We start from the raw sequence: 17,117 nt of genomic DNA on the forward strand, positions 1-17,117 counted from the left end.
AGGCAGAACCAATATTTATCTTAGAAGAGATCTAACTCACTCTCTCTCTCTCTCCTCCCCATAATAATCTATGACCATACAGTCTCTTCTATATTAATTTTAATCCCTTTCGGGTAGGGCCTCTAACATGGTCATTTTGGGATTCCTTCAGAGTCCATAACAGTGTCTTATAAATAGGAGGTTTACTATAGGTTTTTACAAATGACCCGATTTATGACACTCAATCCTGGTTTGTGTGTGTGTGTGTGTGTGTGTGTGTGTGTGTGTGTGTGTGTTTTACAGTTTCCTGTTTAATTTCTAGGCATCTTCTTCTACTTTATGCTGCCTTATAACCTTGCTGTTTCACTAGATTCAGTCTCCAGGAGGTCCTCACTGGATACCACTCAAAGAAGGAATATTAATATCACTTTAATTCTAATATAGCTTTCAATATTTAATATATATAGCATAGAGTGCCCAATAGTGCTTATATGGAAATTCTTCAATTTCTTATGAGATTAGTGTCAAATAGCTTACAAAAAGAGTTTTTTTTTTAATTTGATAAATAGCAATGAAATCCTCATTAGTTCTTTACTTTCCAGTTAAATCTTTGATTCTTAAGGCTTTCCAGGCTAGAGAATGTTCTCAAAACAGTATCTTCTCCCTTTGTCAAAGAAAAAACCAAACTTCAGTGAAGCAATCAATGAACTGAGTTGCTACCCTGTGAGCACAGTGATATAGGGAAGTAGAGATACAAAAAAGAAAAGGATATGGATTATTTTTGTCTAAGTGGAAATTTAATGTAATCTTGGGAATGAAATCATAAATAAATGAAATATTTAGAAAATATAGTATACAGATCAGCAATATGGCAAAATAAAAAGCTCCAGCTACTCCTTCTTTAGGGAGACACTAATTCAACAACAATACACAGACCAAAGCCTTTTGTGAGAAATGAGTAGACTGAGTTAAGAAGCAGTTTTACCCCAGGTGAGTATGAAACCAGCTGTTATTGAGGATGACAGGAAAATCTGTGGCACTCACTGGCCAAAGCTCTCCCCCAGACTCAGTGAGGTATAACTAGAAGAAAACTTCCAGCTCCTAGTTTCTCTCTGGGGAGGGAAATAGAAGAATGAAACATATATACTATGTGCAGACTTTTCAGGGACTGACCAAGGGACTAGTTTCCGTTTTGTCTGAATCTATGTGCTGACAGGAAAGTGTGCCAGGTGTGGCACTACTGAGACCAAACGCAAAGGTTGGAATAACGTGAATTCACTCACTGTAGATGTCCCCTGCAGCTCAGTGGGAAGGGTAGGCAAAACCCCCTTAACTCCTGACTTCTCCCTAGCAGTGGCAAGAGTTGAAGTGTGCACCCAAAATAATGTCTTTTCAGGGGGCTGAGTGAAGAATGAGTTTGTCTCCCCAGTCTTGATGGGACCTGGCCATCACTGAAAACAAAAGACGGCCGGATGCTGTGTTGCTGCTCCAGAGGACCACTGATGCAGTAGACTGAGGCTGATATAATTTGGTGGTCTCTTATAGGGGCCAGAGCAGGAGGGCAGGGTAAAGAAGAGTGGAGCATGTTTCTTACATTATGGCTTTTTTATGGGTTTCTTGAGTGACTGGTTTCTATTTTGCCTGACTTGGAAGTTCTGCATGACCCATGTACTCTAGAAACTCTGGGGCTGCTGAGAACAAAAGAGAAGTGGGTGGCTTGTGGTAGGTAGCTCCAGAGAACCTGTAGTACTGCAGACACCAGAGACAGCAAAACACTATGAGTACCTGGAAAAGGAAACTGGCAAATTGCTATAATAGAGAATTTACACACACAAGTCCAGAGAAGATACATGCACAGGTTTGAGAGGTTCCCAGACTCTCAGGCTGATTGGTGAAGATCTTTTCCTATACAGAGCCAATCCATAAAGACTGGGAGAGATGTCTGTTTTTTCTATAGTGTAGATCTCATCACGAATTCTACAATGTAAAGGAAGAAATGGGGAAAAAAAATCAAAGGAACAAAAGAGGTCTCCAGCAACCAGCCCTAAAGAAATGGAAGTACGTGAGAAAGAATGAAAGTCACAGTCATGAAGATGCTCAATGAGCTCAGAAAAATGAAGCATAAAGAAAATGAGAACATCAACAAAGAGAAAATATAGTAAAGAATCAAGCAGAAATTTTGGAGCTGAAAATACAAAACTAAATTGAAAACTTTATTAGAGGGGTTTCATCAAAAGACTTGATCAAGCAGAAGGAAAGAATCAGCAAACTCAAACTCAAACCTCAAAGATAGGTTTCTTTGAAATTATTCAGTTAGAGGAGCAAAAGGAAAAAAAAAGATTGAAGAAGAGTGAGGAAAGCCTAAGGGTCGTATAAGATGCTATCAAATAGAGCAATATGTGCATTATGGGAGTCTCACAAGGAGAAGAAAGAGAGGGGCAGAATACTTACTTGAAGATATAATGACTGTTAATAAACATGAGAATTTTAACTTTACTTATTCAAACATTTTCCTACTTGATTCTTTTAGTTGGAATGAAGACAAAAATTTATAGCTGAATTAAAAAAAAATAAAAGATATTGAAAATTTCCCAAATCTGGGGTAAAAAATGGACATCTAGATTTAAGAAGCCCAGAAACTACCACAAGAAAGAACTCAAAGAAGTCTACACTAAGACACATAATCAAATTGTCAAAAGTCAAAGACAGAGAATTCTGAAAGCAGGAAAAAAAAAGTGACTTGTCACATAAAAGGAAGGCCCATAGGACTATCAATGGATTTCTTACCAGAAACATTCAAGGCCAGAGGGAGTGGGATGATATACACAAAGTGCTCAACTCCCTCCCCCCACCCCAAACTGCCAAATAAGAACACTATATCTGGCAAAACTGTCCTTTAAAAATGAAGCAGAGGGGCACCTGGATGGCTCATTCAGTTGAGTGTCCAGCTCTTGATTTCAGCTCAGGCCATGATCCCACGGTTGCGGAATCAAGCCCCATATCTGGCTCCATGATGAGCATGGAGCCTGCTTGAGATCCTCTCTCTCTCTCTCTCTCTGCCTTTCTGCCCCTCTCCCCTGATCATGTGCTCTCTCTCTAAAATAACATTAAAAAACAATGAAAAACCAAATAAACAAAAGCCGAGGAAGCTTATCAATACTAGATCTACCTTACAAGAAATGCTAAAGGGAGTCCTTCAAATTGAAATGAAAAGGCACTAAACAGCAACATGAAAGCATATGAAAATATAAAGCTTTTTGGGAATGGTGTATATATAGATTAGAGCTCGAAGATCAAGCAACTGAAGTTAAGATGCTATTAGCTTAAAATACATTATTATAGTTGTAAGATGTTGTATGTAAGCCCTATGATAACCACAAAGAAACTATACATATAAGATACAAAAAAGAAAATGAGAAAGGCATCAAAGTATGGTTCATACACACACACACACACACACACACACACACACACACACACACACATACAAAAATCAATGAAACACAAAGGAAGAGAGCAAGAGAGAAAACCAGGGACAAAAGAGTTATAAGACAAAATAATTAATGGAAATAGCAATTTATTACTTATCAATAATTACTTTAAATGTAAATGCAAACCCTCAATCAAAAAACATAAAGTGACTGGGTGGATAAAAAAAGATAAAAAAAAAACCAATATCTGACATATTCTGTCTATAATAGACTCACTTTTGATTTAAGGACACATACAGGCTGAAAGTGAAAGAAAGGAAAGAGATATTCCATGCAAATGGTAACCAAAAAAGAAAAGGTTTTCAGACAAAATAGACAAGTCAACTTGTCATAAGAGACAAAGAATGATAATTATATAATAATGATTATCTGGGTCAACTGACCAGGAAGATATAACAATTATAAATGTGTATGCATTCAACATCAGAACGCTCAAATATATGAAACAAACATTGACAAAACCAGAGAGAGAAATAGCAGCTCAATGATAGTATGAGATTTTAATATCCCTTTTTCAATAATGGCTAGAACATCCAGAGAGAAGATAACAAGGAAACAGAGGACTTGAACAACACTGTAGAACAAATGATTTCCTGGATATAGCACCAAAATCACAAGCAACAAAAGCAACAAAAGACAAGGGGGACTATGTCAAATGAAAAAGCTTCTGCACTGCAGAGGAAACAATCAATGAAATGAAAAGGAAATCTATAGAATGAGAGAAAGAATTTGCAAACCACATAGCTGATATGGGGTTAGTATTAAAAAAAAATAAGAAACTCCTATGCCTCCAAAGCGAAAACAAATAGGGTGGTTAAAAAACTGACACAAGACTTGAATAGACATTTCTCCAAAGACATATAAATAACCAAAAGATATGTAATAAAGATGTTTAACATCACTACTCATCAGGGAAATGCAAATCAAAATCATAATTAAAAACCATCTCACATTTGTTAGGGTAGTCATAAAAAAACAGAATATAGCAAGTGTTGAAAAAGATGTGAAGAAACTGGAACCTTCGTGCACTGTGGGTGGGAATGTAAAATTGTGCACTTGCTATATACAACAGTATGGAGGTTCCTCAAAAAATTAAAAATGGAAGTATCATATGATCCAGCAATTCCACTAATGAGTATTTATTGAAAAGATAGGGTGCTTGGGTGGCTCAGTTGGTTAACTGGCTGACTTCGGTTCAGGTCATGATCTCATGGTTTGTGAGTTTGAGCCCTGCATTGGGCTCTGTGCTGACAGCTTGGAGCCTGGAGCCTGCTTCGGATTCTGTGTCTCCCTCTCTTTCTGCCCCTCCCCTGCTCGTGCTCTCTCTCTCTCTGTCTCTCTCTCAGAAATAAATAAAAACATTAAAAAAATAATGTAATGTAATGTAATGTAATGTAATGTAATGTAATGTAATGTAATGTAATGTAAAATGTAATGATCCAACAATCCTGTACACTAGTCAGAGCTCATCATGAAAAGTGTACTCTTAATCCCCTTTATCTGTTTCATCCATTCACTCACCTGCCTCCCCTCCTGCCAACCTCTAGGTTGTTCTTTGTATTCAAGAGTCTGTGTTTATTTTTGTTTGTTTGTTTGTCTCTTTTTTTCTTCAAAACAAAAGCCAATTTTATTCTTACCATCATAATCCACTAGACAGTGTTGAATCTGTTGCAGTAGGAAATTAAGTGTATTATAAAAGGAACAACAACAACAACAAAGCGTGGGAATCAGAAAATCTGGGATCAAGTCTCTTTCCTTATCACTATGAAATTTTGGACATCTGATACTCAGTTTTATAAGATACTATCTTGTAAAAGAGATAATAATTCTTACTTTGGAGAGTTCTTGTGAAGATCCAATGAGATAAAATATATAGCCATAATTTGAAAAATGTAATGTGCTCATGCAAATGTAGCTATTCTTATGTGCTTCTTTAAGATGCTTGTATATGCTCAATATGGGAAAAAAAAACTACGTAGAAAAAAATAGAAATAAAATGAAATTTCCAATTCATTAGGGCCCTCCACACTGCCAGCTTTAAAGTGCACTAAAATTAGCACTTTGGAGCTCTAATTATACAGATTAACTCTCCATGATGATCAAATGAACCAGGAATTCTTTATCTTAAATGTATTTCTATAAAGTCATACTAAGAAGCATGTAACCAACCACATCATTAAAATTAAAAGAATTCAGCGAATTGCCTGGTCTCTGGAAGGACAACCATCCATCCTCTCTTCTCTAAATTTTGCTTCATTCAATGTTTCTAAGAAAAATTCTCTGAGAAGGGACTTTTTAACAGCACAGTACAAGCACTACCATAGCCTATAAAATGCGTTTTTAATTACTGTTTTGTATCTTGCTAATCTTTTTTTTTAAATGTTTTTATTTATTTTTGAGACAGAGAGAGACAGAGCATGAGCAGGGGAGGGGCAGAGAGAGAGGCGGACACAGAATCTGAAGCAGACTCCAGGCTCTGAGCTGTCAGCATAGAGCTGGATGCGGGGCTTGAACTCACAGTGAGATCATGACCTGAGCTGAAGTTGGACGCTTAACCGACTGAGCCACCCAGGTGCCCCGCATCTTGCTAATCTTTACCCATTCCTGTGCTGTGTTTTTCATCAAGCATAACATATTATATGCAAAGTGTGAGACGAAGATCAATTTTTTGTTAAATTTAATAAAACTTTTATAGCGACAGGCAGTATTAAATATATTTAATTGTACCTAAAGTATCAGGGATGACTATTCTGGTGTTTTGTTGAGAGCTTTTACAAGGAATATGTTCAATAAAGAAATATGATGTGTATTTATTAACTTAAAAATAAATAGTTATTTGAAATATTGAGGGCACACTTAGTAATGTCTGGAGCTGGATATTTGCATAACTACCTGAGACACATGGGATATCTCTGTGTCTTTCTTCAGTATTGGAGGTTTTCCATCTGCAGTCACTTCAATCATACACACACTCTGAGAGCTGCCCACAGGGATTGTGTAGCTAGAAACAAAACAGAAGAGGCCATTATTGCATGTATTACTGGCAAGAACAGGGTACCTTCACACATGGATGGTAAGTACTTCTTCAATGAGAGAGGTACTTTCTGGATCATAATAATACTGAAATATGGCCTCAACCAAGTGTGAACATTTTAGGATAGATGAAAGATATATTTCTTTTCTTACGCTGAAATTTTATTTTCCTTCTCTTTCTATCTCTAAATCAGGACTTGAAATGCTTTCAGAAAGTTAAACCCCCACAAAACCAAAAGAGCTTTCTGTATAAGTAGCTAATAATAAATTTTAAGTGCTAACAGTGGTGGACATATCGTCTCATTCATGTAGGAGACTGTTGGACAAGTAACAGCAATGTTAAATGATGCAAACCTGCCTAGGTAGAAATTTCCCCTCCCTGGCCTCCAGGGGAAATAGAAATGGAATAAGAAATGAAAGGCTGCATACCCTTGAGCAGTGAGATTACAATGTGATATAGTTATCGGAACTCAGAAAGCATGCTGCTAATGTACTGGCATGGTACTGTGTCTCAGAGATAAAGAAAAGTATAAGGTTAAGGGAATTTGTAGAATGAATAGCAGAAATGACCAATACACAATTGAAAATTTATCACAGTTTATAAAGTGATACAATCAGATAAAAAGGTACACATACTAAAGTACTTGGCAAAAAATTAAATAGAATTTTAAAAGACAATTTAAATGATAGTACCCTGTCACTTGCCACATGTAATAATAGTAACTTGTCTTTTTAAGTCTATTCCATAGAGAAATCAGAAATTCATTTACTAATAGTAACAGTGGCTATTTCTGCATACTGAAAGTATGATCTTAATGCTCACTTTTGCTTTTTTGTATTTTCTAAATTTTAGACAATGAACACACCTAATTTTTACTTTTAATTTTGACCCACTGCCCCAGTTTGCACATGACTAAGACATTTTCCAGGATGCAGGATTTCTCAGTGCTAAAACAAGGTAAGTGCCTCGTACATCAGGATCAGTTGGTAATTCCACTTTTAAAAGAAAAAGTCAGTTTTATTAAAAATCATTAGTTAAAACACTTATCAATATTTTTCTTAAAATCAATTTTGGGGTCTAAGTTGAATGGAAAAAGCAAACCAGAACTTCCTTCCCCCACCCGCCCCCCACCCTCACCACCTTGCTCCAGAAAGGGATAGTGGTCATGCTGGTTTTCTCTTCCCCTTTACCTAGAAATACAAATCTGATATGGCCCTTTTAATACATTATCACACTACTTTTTGGGCCCCTGCTCCAGTTTACCAAGGACACTTCTAATTCTGCTCAGATCACTGTTGAAGATGTTTAAATTCCACAAAAAACCTCTAGAGTGTCGCATTTGTGTGAATTGTAAATTGTGGTGATATATGAAGCACATTTGTCATTATAGTTGAAATGGGAAGGTAGACCTGTACAGATGTTTTATTCTGGAAATGCAGGAAATAGTTCTCAGGGAATGCACATGTCCTTATTAAGACATAGTAAGATCTGGGGCGCCTGGGTGGCTCAGTCGGTTAAGCGGCCGACTTCAGCTCAGGTCACGATCTCGCGGTCCGTGGGTTCGAGCCCCGCGTCGGGCTCTGGGCTGATGCCTCAGAGCCTGGAGCCTGCTTCCGATTCTGTGTCTCCCTCTCTCTCTGCCCCTCCCCCGTTCATGCTCTGTCTCTCTCTGTCTCAAAAATAAATAAAACGTTAAAAAAAAAAAAGACATAGTAAGATCTCGTTTTGTTTGTTTCATTCAGAGCTTGTTAAAATCTAACCATTAACTTCAGTGCTATAGAAGGAAGCTACTCTACCGTATTTACCTTCTGTTACCTCCTTCTTTTCTTCCCCTGGCCCTTCCACTAAATGGTTGATTCTATTGTCTGCTTGGTTTATGTACCATTTTGGAAATTGATGCTCTAATTTCACCAGAGATTTTTCTACATGTAGATTCTTCTCATGTTCATTTTTATAATATCTCATTTTTGCTTACAGACCAAACTGTATGATAGGCAATGAAAAAATGCTCTATAAACAAATTTAGACATTATGCCACATAAATCATTTGAGGCATACATATCCCATATGTCTCTCAAGTATTGCTGAGGCCAGCCAAGTCTAATGATTTAAAGACTTAAGGATCATATTTTGAGATAATCCATTGACTAGCTGAGTGATCCTAGGCAAACCACTTAACCTTTCTTCCCTAAAGTGTGATTATCCACAGAAGGGAGATAATCATTCTTGGTTCATAAACGGTTAGTGAGAATCACATTATTTAATGTACATAAATCATTCAGTGCTAATATTAAAATCCAAAGTTAAAGCAATTATTTGCTGACTAGACAGGGATCTCTAAAGAGATTTTTATGAAAATAAATTACACAGTCAAGATGAAGTGTTCATCTACTTCTACTAATATTACCTATAATGGGATTCAAAATCAAATACTCAGGTTGCATTACCTTGAAAACTAAAATTTGATGAAAGAAACATTTTTTCCAGTGTCTGTAACATTCTTGTTCTTTGTATTTACAGTCTTTAATAGGCTAAACAATTTGGCAGAAAATTCTGATTTGGCAAGATAATTTATTTTTAAATTTTTAGAAGAGCATGCTCAAAGTGGAAGTTCAGGGTATCCAAAACCAAGGGAAGGGTTGTACAAATGTAAACAATGGAGAGTGGATTGTTCAATCAAGTACTTTTATATAATTGAATGCTATGCAGCTCTTAAACAGGAGTTAGAATATTAACTAATGGCATAGAAAAATATTTGTATAGAATAGAAAAAGGATAGACAATTTGAGTGATATACCATTTTTATAAAAAAATATGCATAGAGATAATACTTGATCTACTCTCGCTAATATTAACAGTGGCTATCTGTGCATGCTGAGAATGAAGATGATTTTTAATTGGTCTCTTTTGCTTATTTGTATTTTCCATATTTTGGACATGGAACATACAATAATTTTAAATTTCACCTCTTAAAAGAAAAATTCAGTTTTATAAAAAAAATTCAGTTTTTATTTATATAAAAACAAAAATAATTTATTGACATTTTTGTTTTCCTAGATTTCATGCTTTCTCTCTAGGTAAACTATCTTCATGTTAGGTATGTTAACTCTTGAACAACACAGGGGCTAGGGGTGACCACCCCTGCCCTGCATACTTGAAAATACACATACAACTTTTAAAAGTTAGCCGATAGCCTTCTGTTGACCACAAGTCTGACCAATAACCAACATGAACAGCCAATTAACACGTTTTATATGTTATATATGTTATATACTGTATTCTTACACTAAACTAAGCTAGAGAAAAGAAAATGTTATCAAGAAAATCATAAGGAAGAGGAAATAGCATTTATAGTACTGTACTGTATTTATAAAAAAAATATCTGCATATAAGTGGACCCACACAGTTGAGACCCATGTTGTTCAAGGGTCGACTGTATTGCTTTCTGACAGCCTCTGAAATCTCTTCTTCTAGAATTTATGTTAGACACTTTTCAGAAGACAATTAAACTGTTCTCTAAATTTCTTAATCTTGCTTTCACATCTTTAAAATACTTTCTTAATTTCTCTGTCCTGTATTCTTCCTAGGCACCAATTTTTTCTGCAGCAGTCTCTAGGAACTATTTATTCTATTGACAGAATTTTAATGAATTTAAAATTTTTTTTTTAAATTTTTTTTTTTTTCAGTTTTTATTTATTTTTGGGACAGAGAGAGACAGAGCATGAACGGGCGAGGGGCAGAGAGAGAGGGAGACACAGAATCGGAAACAGGCTCCAGGCTCCGAGCCATCAGCCCAGAGCCTGACGCGGGGCTCGAACTCACGGACCGCGAGATCGTGACCTGGCTGAAGTTGGACGCTTAACCGACTGCGCCACCCAGGCGCCCCTTTTTTTTTTTTTTTTTTTTTAAATTTTTTTTTTCAGTTTTTATTTATGATGAATTTTAAATTTTAATGAATATTTTATTCCCCAGGATTTTGAATCTTTTGCATCATTTTTGTATAATTTATGCCTGATTTTCCTTTATAGATTCTCCTTTAAGACGACTTATTCTTTCACTAATGTTTTCTAGCATCCCACAAATATTTACTTAAAAGTTTTTGTCAGATTTTTCCATAAAAATGATTTTATATAGAGTGATTCATGTTCCACTTGTTGATTTCCTTTGCTCCTTTCTCAGTGTTGCCATGTGTTCTGATACTGTGCTGTGCAGCCTCATTTTTAGTTTTTTTTTTTTTTCTCTTTCCCCTCACTTCCATTTTCCTTGTTGTGCTCATCATTAGGCAACCCATGTCTGCTTGACTAATGAGAACCCTACCTGATCTTCAGAGCATCTAAACCTGAATCTTGGATAATGTATATTTGGCAGTTCTGTTCTATGGTGATATTGAAGGTATTCTTTGGTCCATTCAGAGCTAAAAAGATTGCTTGGTACAGTTCTGCTCATGATGCTTTGGTTGTCTCTGTTCTTTGTAGACTGGCAGTTTGCTAAAAGACAGAATCGCAGAGGACAGTCTCTCTTTTTCTCTGTGGGTAGATAGGTAGATAAATGATAGAGATATCACATGTATACTTGAATGACTAGTTTAAATTCCCTTATAGTTGCTGAGCATCCCTGTTTTTAGACCTAGGTCTTTGCAGGCCTGCAGTCTTAGCTCTTGATGCTTTGCAGTTTTGTCGGTTTCTTGTCTGGGAAGATGTCTATCTTGTTTTTGAATTCGCTTTTGTATTTTCAGTTGTGTATTTTAAAATTTTCTATATTGTTGCTATGTGTTTGACACTAAGGAGGAACGTCAAAATGTGATGTTACAGTCATCTTGACCAGAAGTCTCACTTTTTTTTTTACAATAAGAAAAAACAACAATAAAGATAAAATTGAGTTATAACTTTTTTTAATGCTTATTTATTGATTATGAGAGAGAGGGAGGGAGAGCATGCACATGTGGGGATAGAGAGAGTAACAGACTCTCAAGCAGACTCTGCAATGTCACTGTAGAGCCGAATACAGGGCTCAATCTCATGAACTGAACCATATGATCATGACCTGAGCTGAAATCAAGAGCCAGATGCTTAACCAACTGAGCCACCCAGGTGCCCTGAGTCCTAACTTTTGAAGGGCCATGTAAATAGAAAGTTATCTTTAATCTGGAGGGGTGGAATGAAGGGAAATTAAGCACATTGGAGGTGCCTTTATAATTTTGCAGGCTTTTAAATTTGGAAAGAATAATTTCTTTGGCTTTTTCCATCTTGGGTTGTGTGTGTGTGTGTGTGTGTGTGTGTGTGTGTGTGCGCTTTCACATTTCAATGCATCTGTCTCATGTTTTTCTTCAGTGGCAGATTTCAAAAGCACATAAGTAAAGTGGTTTGTCTTTCTTCCAGAGAGAAATAGGAAGTATGGATTTCTTTCTTCTCTAAGGTACTTATGTTTGATTTGTCAAATCTTGGAGTTATATGAGTCACTGGCATTATACCATAATGAAATTAAATGCTTTAAAAGGCCAATGTAGTGCTATGCCGAAGGCTCACAAAACATAGCTCATGCATAATTGTAGTAGCTATAGAATTTTAAGCCATGATATAAAAGTAACATAACTGAACAGCACCAACTGTGTCTAGGGAATATTGCAAAGTTGATGGCAATACTGAATCCTTCCACAGGTGCAAAATATGTTCTTTTCTCTTATCACTCACTAGGTTTGGTTATTATACAGCAATGATTCTAGCTTGTCTATTTTATTATTATTTTTTTAAATGTTTATTTATTTTTTGAGAGAGACAGAGACAGAATGTGAGTGGGTTAGGGGCAGTGAGAGGGACACAGAAGCAGAAGCAGGTCCAGGCTCTGAGCTGTCAGCACAGAGCCCAACGCAGGGCTCAAACTCACAAGCTGTGAGATCATAACCTGAGCCAAAGTAGGACGCTCAACCGACTGAGCCACCCAGGCTCCCTTAGCTTGTCTATTTTAAATTTTGGACATGAATTAACTTTGCTGGGTTTATTTCTTTATTTATCTAAATTAGACTTTAAAAATGAATGTAAAAATAAGTTCTCTATATAGATAACCTTTAATATAGATAGCAGTTAAGTGAATCTCCAAGATAGTAACTATTATGACCAAAAATAACCAGCCTTAATGTTTACCACATGTTAAGTATTACTCTGAAATGAATAGATAACATTCACATTAAGCTCCAGCTTGGAACTTCCATTAAAAGAATCTTTCTGGCTAGATTTAGGACTGAGAGAGATTAACCTCAATGTTAGCTGCTATGATCTCCACATTCGGCTCAAAGTTGCACTGGAGTTGTGAGAGTTAGCTCTGCATATGAATAGCTGAGATGGGAGACTCAGATCGGCAGATGGCAGTAAAGGTACATGGCAGAGATGGAGGCACTGAAAGGCATCTGCTCCCCACAGATAGGATCTAATTGACAGTGTGATTGTTTTAGGTCCCTGTTTGCAACAGGAAAACAGGGGAAAATATATTTAAAAGATTATACATCAGGCAGTATGGATGAAACTGTCCAGAGACATACAGTTTTCCTTACCGGTCATGTATCTAATGTGACTGTCATGGCTGTGTGGGCAAATTTAAGAAGATGCTGTTTACGACCACGAAGGTTTCATACAGCCCAATCAACACAGCCATACTGTTTGAGGTTGTTAATGTGACTCAGCACAATCTATATGTTAAATGAATGTAAAAAAAAGATCAGACACAAAAATCACTGTTAGGCCCTTTGCCAAATAAAAGCAATGTAAACACACCAAAGGCACCTTGAAGCATGCCTTTTTATTTAGAGCACCAAAGAGCTGGCCAGGATGGCCACACAGTTTGTACAAGGAATGCTGCCTGACCTCTGTCTGATAGGTGATTGTTACAAGGACTTCCTGCCTCTAGATGATTGTCGTGAGATGGTCATTGGCTTTAGGTTATTTTATTTAGCCTTTTCTCTGACTGACAGATAGCCCAAATATCCTGAATAATAAATTACTGAGAAAATCGAGCCATTATCCTGTGAAGCGCTGATACTAAAGAAAGAATCTGCAATGATTCGTGAAGACTGCTGGAGCAGGAACTTCATTTACACCCTTGATTAGCCAGAGCAGTCGTCAAGGGAACAACCAACCAGCTGTCATGAGATATCACAGATATTCCAAAAACTGTGATTTTACTTCTGACTACACTATCCAATTCATGTGCACTGGGATCTACAGCATATACAGACCAGAGATTTCATGGTCTCCCGGTAGCACCTATAAAAGTATAGACGGCCAGAATACCCTTGTTTTCTTTGCCCAGTAAAAACATTCACATAATGACTATTACAATTACACAAATTGAAATTTGTATTCAGAAATATAGTGTTTCTTGACCTGACATCTGGCTTTAATCTATCTGAATATCATGGTAAGAAGCTTCAATGGTGTGCTGGAGAAGGCTAGTACTGACTCAGGAGAGCTGGTTTTGTGCATTCTTTCTCAATTCACACATCTGTGAATTCATGTTGGTAATTTGAAATTGACCATGGTGGGAGTATTTATGCCTGGCAAATTGGCAAAGCTACAAATCATTCAACCCTTTATCCTCCCCTTTTTCCTCTAAGATCTTGAATCCATGGAGATTCTTGAATATTTCCTAGTAGGATTTAAGTATTCACTTAGAACAAGGCCATTAAGTTGCAAAGCTTAGCTTCATTGTTGGCATTTAATTTGGAACTTCAATAGGAAATCTGTTTTATTCATACTCTGTTCATAGCTCTAGGTTGGATCAGTTTACTCTGCTGATAAATGGGGGTTTTAAGAATATTACCCCTAAAACCTACACATACACAGTTTATAAATGCCAATTAGTACTTAGTTTTACCCTTCAAGTCTAATACTTGTTGCTCAATTCATTTGTTTTTAGCAATCTTGGGGTATATTTGTATCCAGTCCACTAAGTAAACAGTCAAAACTCAGGAGCTCAAAATACTCATTTCTGATCCTTTCCTCTTCAACCCCTAAACTCTCATATACACATATTTTGAGCTACTAAAGTTTCCCAAGTTGAAATAGCATTTGAAAAAAATCAATTTAATAATAGATTATTTCACCCAATTTGAACAAAAAGCCATTCTGATGATATGGGTATGTAGAGAGATTCACTTCCGTTAGCTTAGGAGTGAAACCAAAGACCAGTTTCCCTTAGGAAAAAACCATGTGTGTCCCTGTCATTTTTTAGAAGTATTACAGTGAGTGATGGCTGATTCTTACAAAATTGCCTTACCTAAATAATAAACGTGCGGTTTACCTGTCTTCTAAATACTGGGTTTTGCATGATTAGTATTATTTGTAGCATATGATTGATTTTCCTGCCTGTGTATTTTGAGATTTATTTTAAAAAATAATATTTCGATGCTAAAATATTTATACTGTACCATATTTAATCCAATTTATTAATCTAGCTTTTATTAAAAATATGAAGAGAGAGATTAATAGAGATGCAAAGGATTTAAATTTCACAAGCACTCTCGAAGCCAAACTTGTAAATATTCTGATCACTCTAAATGTAAAAAGGCTGTAGTGTGATCCAGCGAGCCATGCCTCAGGATCAATACGTCTTTGGTTTCATATTTCTTTGTCAGCTGGCACACCATCTAAGTGTCCCTTGTCTCAGCTTATTCAATTTTCTCTGGGAAAGTCCATCTATTTCTCATTCTTATATATAACTTTTTCTTTAGGGTTTCTAAGGTTTTAATGCATGCCACTTCCCCCCCAATTGTCCTTCCTATACACCTTTGCCAAACGTGGCTTCCCCATCTTTGAAACTTCTGATATGTAGAGAAGAAAAGTAAAGGTCTTACCCCAAGCAAACTTTCAATTTGGAGATAGCCAGACAAGTAAAATTTTAGAAATTCAATCAATATAAAAATAGATGCAATCAATGAATATATGTAATCTAGGCTTAATGCTTGAAGAAGCATTACTAGCCCCTCCTTAATTTAGGGTCTATTTCTTATTAATAGCTCCCATGAAAGCACTCCGAATTTAAAAACTGAGAAAAATGTAATTAAATAAATGATTAGGATGATGAAAAAATGATTAGGATGATTAGGATGATGTCACCCTTAGAGACAACATACTTCTGGAGTTGTTTATGATAAGAAAAACAATTACATTAACCTTTTAGAAGTTTTCCAGAAGATGACAAATGAAATAGACCAAGTAGACCAAAATCCATGTCATGTCATGTGCAAAGTAAAATTGCTGACAGAGATGGTTTCAAAATTTTATATTACTTGATACAAATAGAAAACTCAATTACTGTGAGGCCTATAAGCCCACAATGATGAAGAAATTTAATAAGCTCTAAATACATAATCTCAGTTAATTTTATTTATGTAATCTTGATCCAAATGATTTAAGGGAGTTACCTTTAAACTCTAATACTTCATTTTATCTTAAAACATGTACATTTGTTCAGGGGCGCCTGGGTGGTTTAGTCATTAAGTGTCTGACTTCGGCTTAGGTCATGATCTGACCTGAAGTTCCTTCTCAATTCCACATCCCATGAGTTCGTGGGTTCTAGCCCCATATCAGGCTCTGTGCTGACAGCTCAGAGCCTGGAGCCTGCTTTGGATTCTGTGTCTCCCTGTCTCTCTGCCCCTCCTTGGCCGCACTCTGTCTTCTCTCTCTCTCAAAATAAATAAACATTAAAAAAAATTAAAAACCCATGTACATTTGTTCATACTAAAATTTGTTCGTTATAGGACTGAGTCTACACTAGTTTTTCATATGAGGGAAAATAGTAGGAAATAGAAGAAAAAGGGAAAATCTGTATAGGGAAATAAAGCATAAAATAAATTAGTGTCCAGGGAAATTATCTTACACAACTTAAAATCGATCTATTCATTCAATAAACAAATGAATCCCTATTATGTAAGAAACTAGTAGGTGGTGGGGAGGTGGAGGTAGATAAAGCAGTTGTCTTCTGAAGGTCTTCATAGAGGGTAGACAGGAAAGACACTACCATTCTTTGAGAGGTCAATTTTCACCAAAACCAGAGGAATCAGGGCCAGCACACCAGTATTGGCAGCGTAGGTTAGTGTTAATGAGAGCTGACAGATTTGTGCTTCGTCTTCAAGTCTCACTCAAACTCAGTGAGCAAGTGATGCTGGGAAGATTTTACTCAGAGATACAAACTGGGAGCTTGTAATTGCCAGGCTCATGAGGCAAAAATGAAAATAGGGAGTTCAAAGAGTGCCTATCTTTACTGATTATAGAAAACAAACAAAAAGGAGAATATTTTTTTCCTCATCTTTAGCTTTTTTTGCTCTTCTTTAAAGAGCCCCAGTCTAGTATCTCATGCTTTCATGCTGCTCTGTCTTATCTTCTATCTATTGTAAGCAATGCTTGACCAATGAGAGGACACACTGGAATACATCATTTGAAAGTGACAGAGATACCTTCACTGGGTATACATTGTTATTATAGCAATGGCCTCTTATAATGGGATAGTTTGCTTTATTTAATAAACATTTGTATATCATTTATTATGAACCAAGCATTTTATTTTCCTCAAGTATTTTACCTTTAAATTCTTTTTTAAAAAGTAAGCTCTATGCCCAATGT

At 36.3% G+C, this 17,117-nt stretch overlaps 1 protein-coding gene across 1 annotated transcript in view; it reads right to left on the minus strand.

Annotated features, from left to right (window-relative positions):
* Nucleotides 1-17,117, minus strand: part of LOC112861989 (EGF-like photoreceptor maintenance factor) — a 320,134-nt gene that overhangs the window by 229,159 nt on the left and 73,858 nt on the right. The window contains exon 3 of the mRNA XM_025925163.2: nucleotides 6,363-6,471. Within this exon, the coding sequence (XP_025780948.2) occupies nucleotides 6,363-6,471 (109 nt within the window). The remainder of the gene's footprint in view (nucleotides 1-6,362; nucleotides 6,472-17,117) is intronic.

The sequence above is a fragment of the Puma concolor genome, chromosome B2 (assembly GCF_028749965.1).
Source record: "Puma concolor isolate L17-30 chromosome B2, mPumCon1.1.hap2, whole genome shotgun sequence".
NCBI classification, from domain to species: Eukaryota; Metazoa; Chordata; class Mammalia; order Carnivora; family Felidae; genus Puma; species Puma concolor.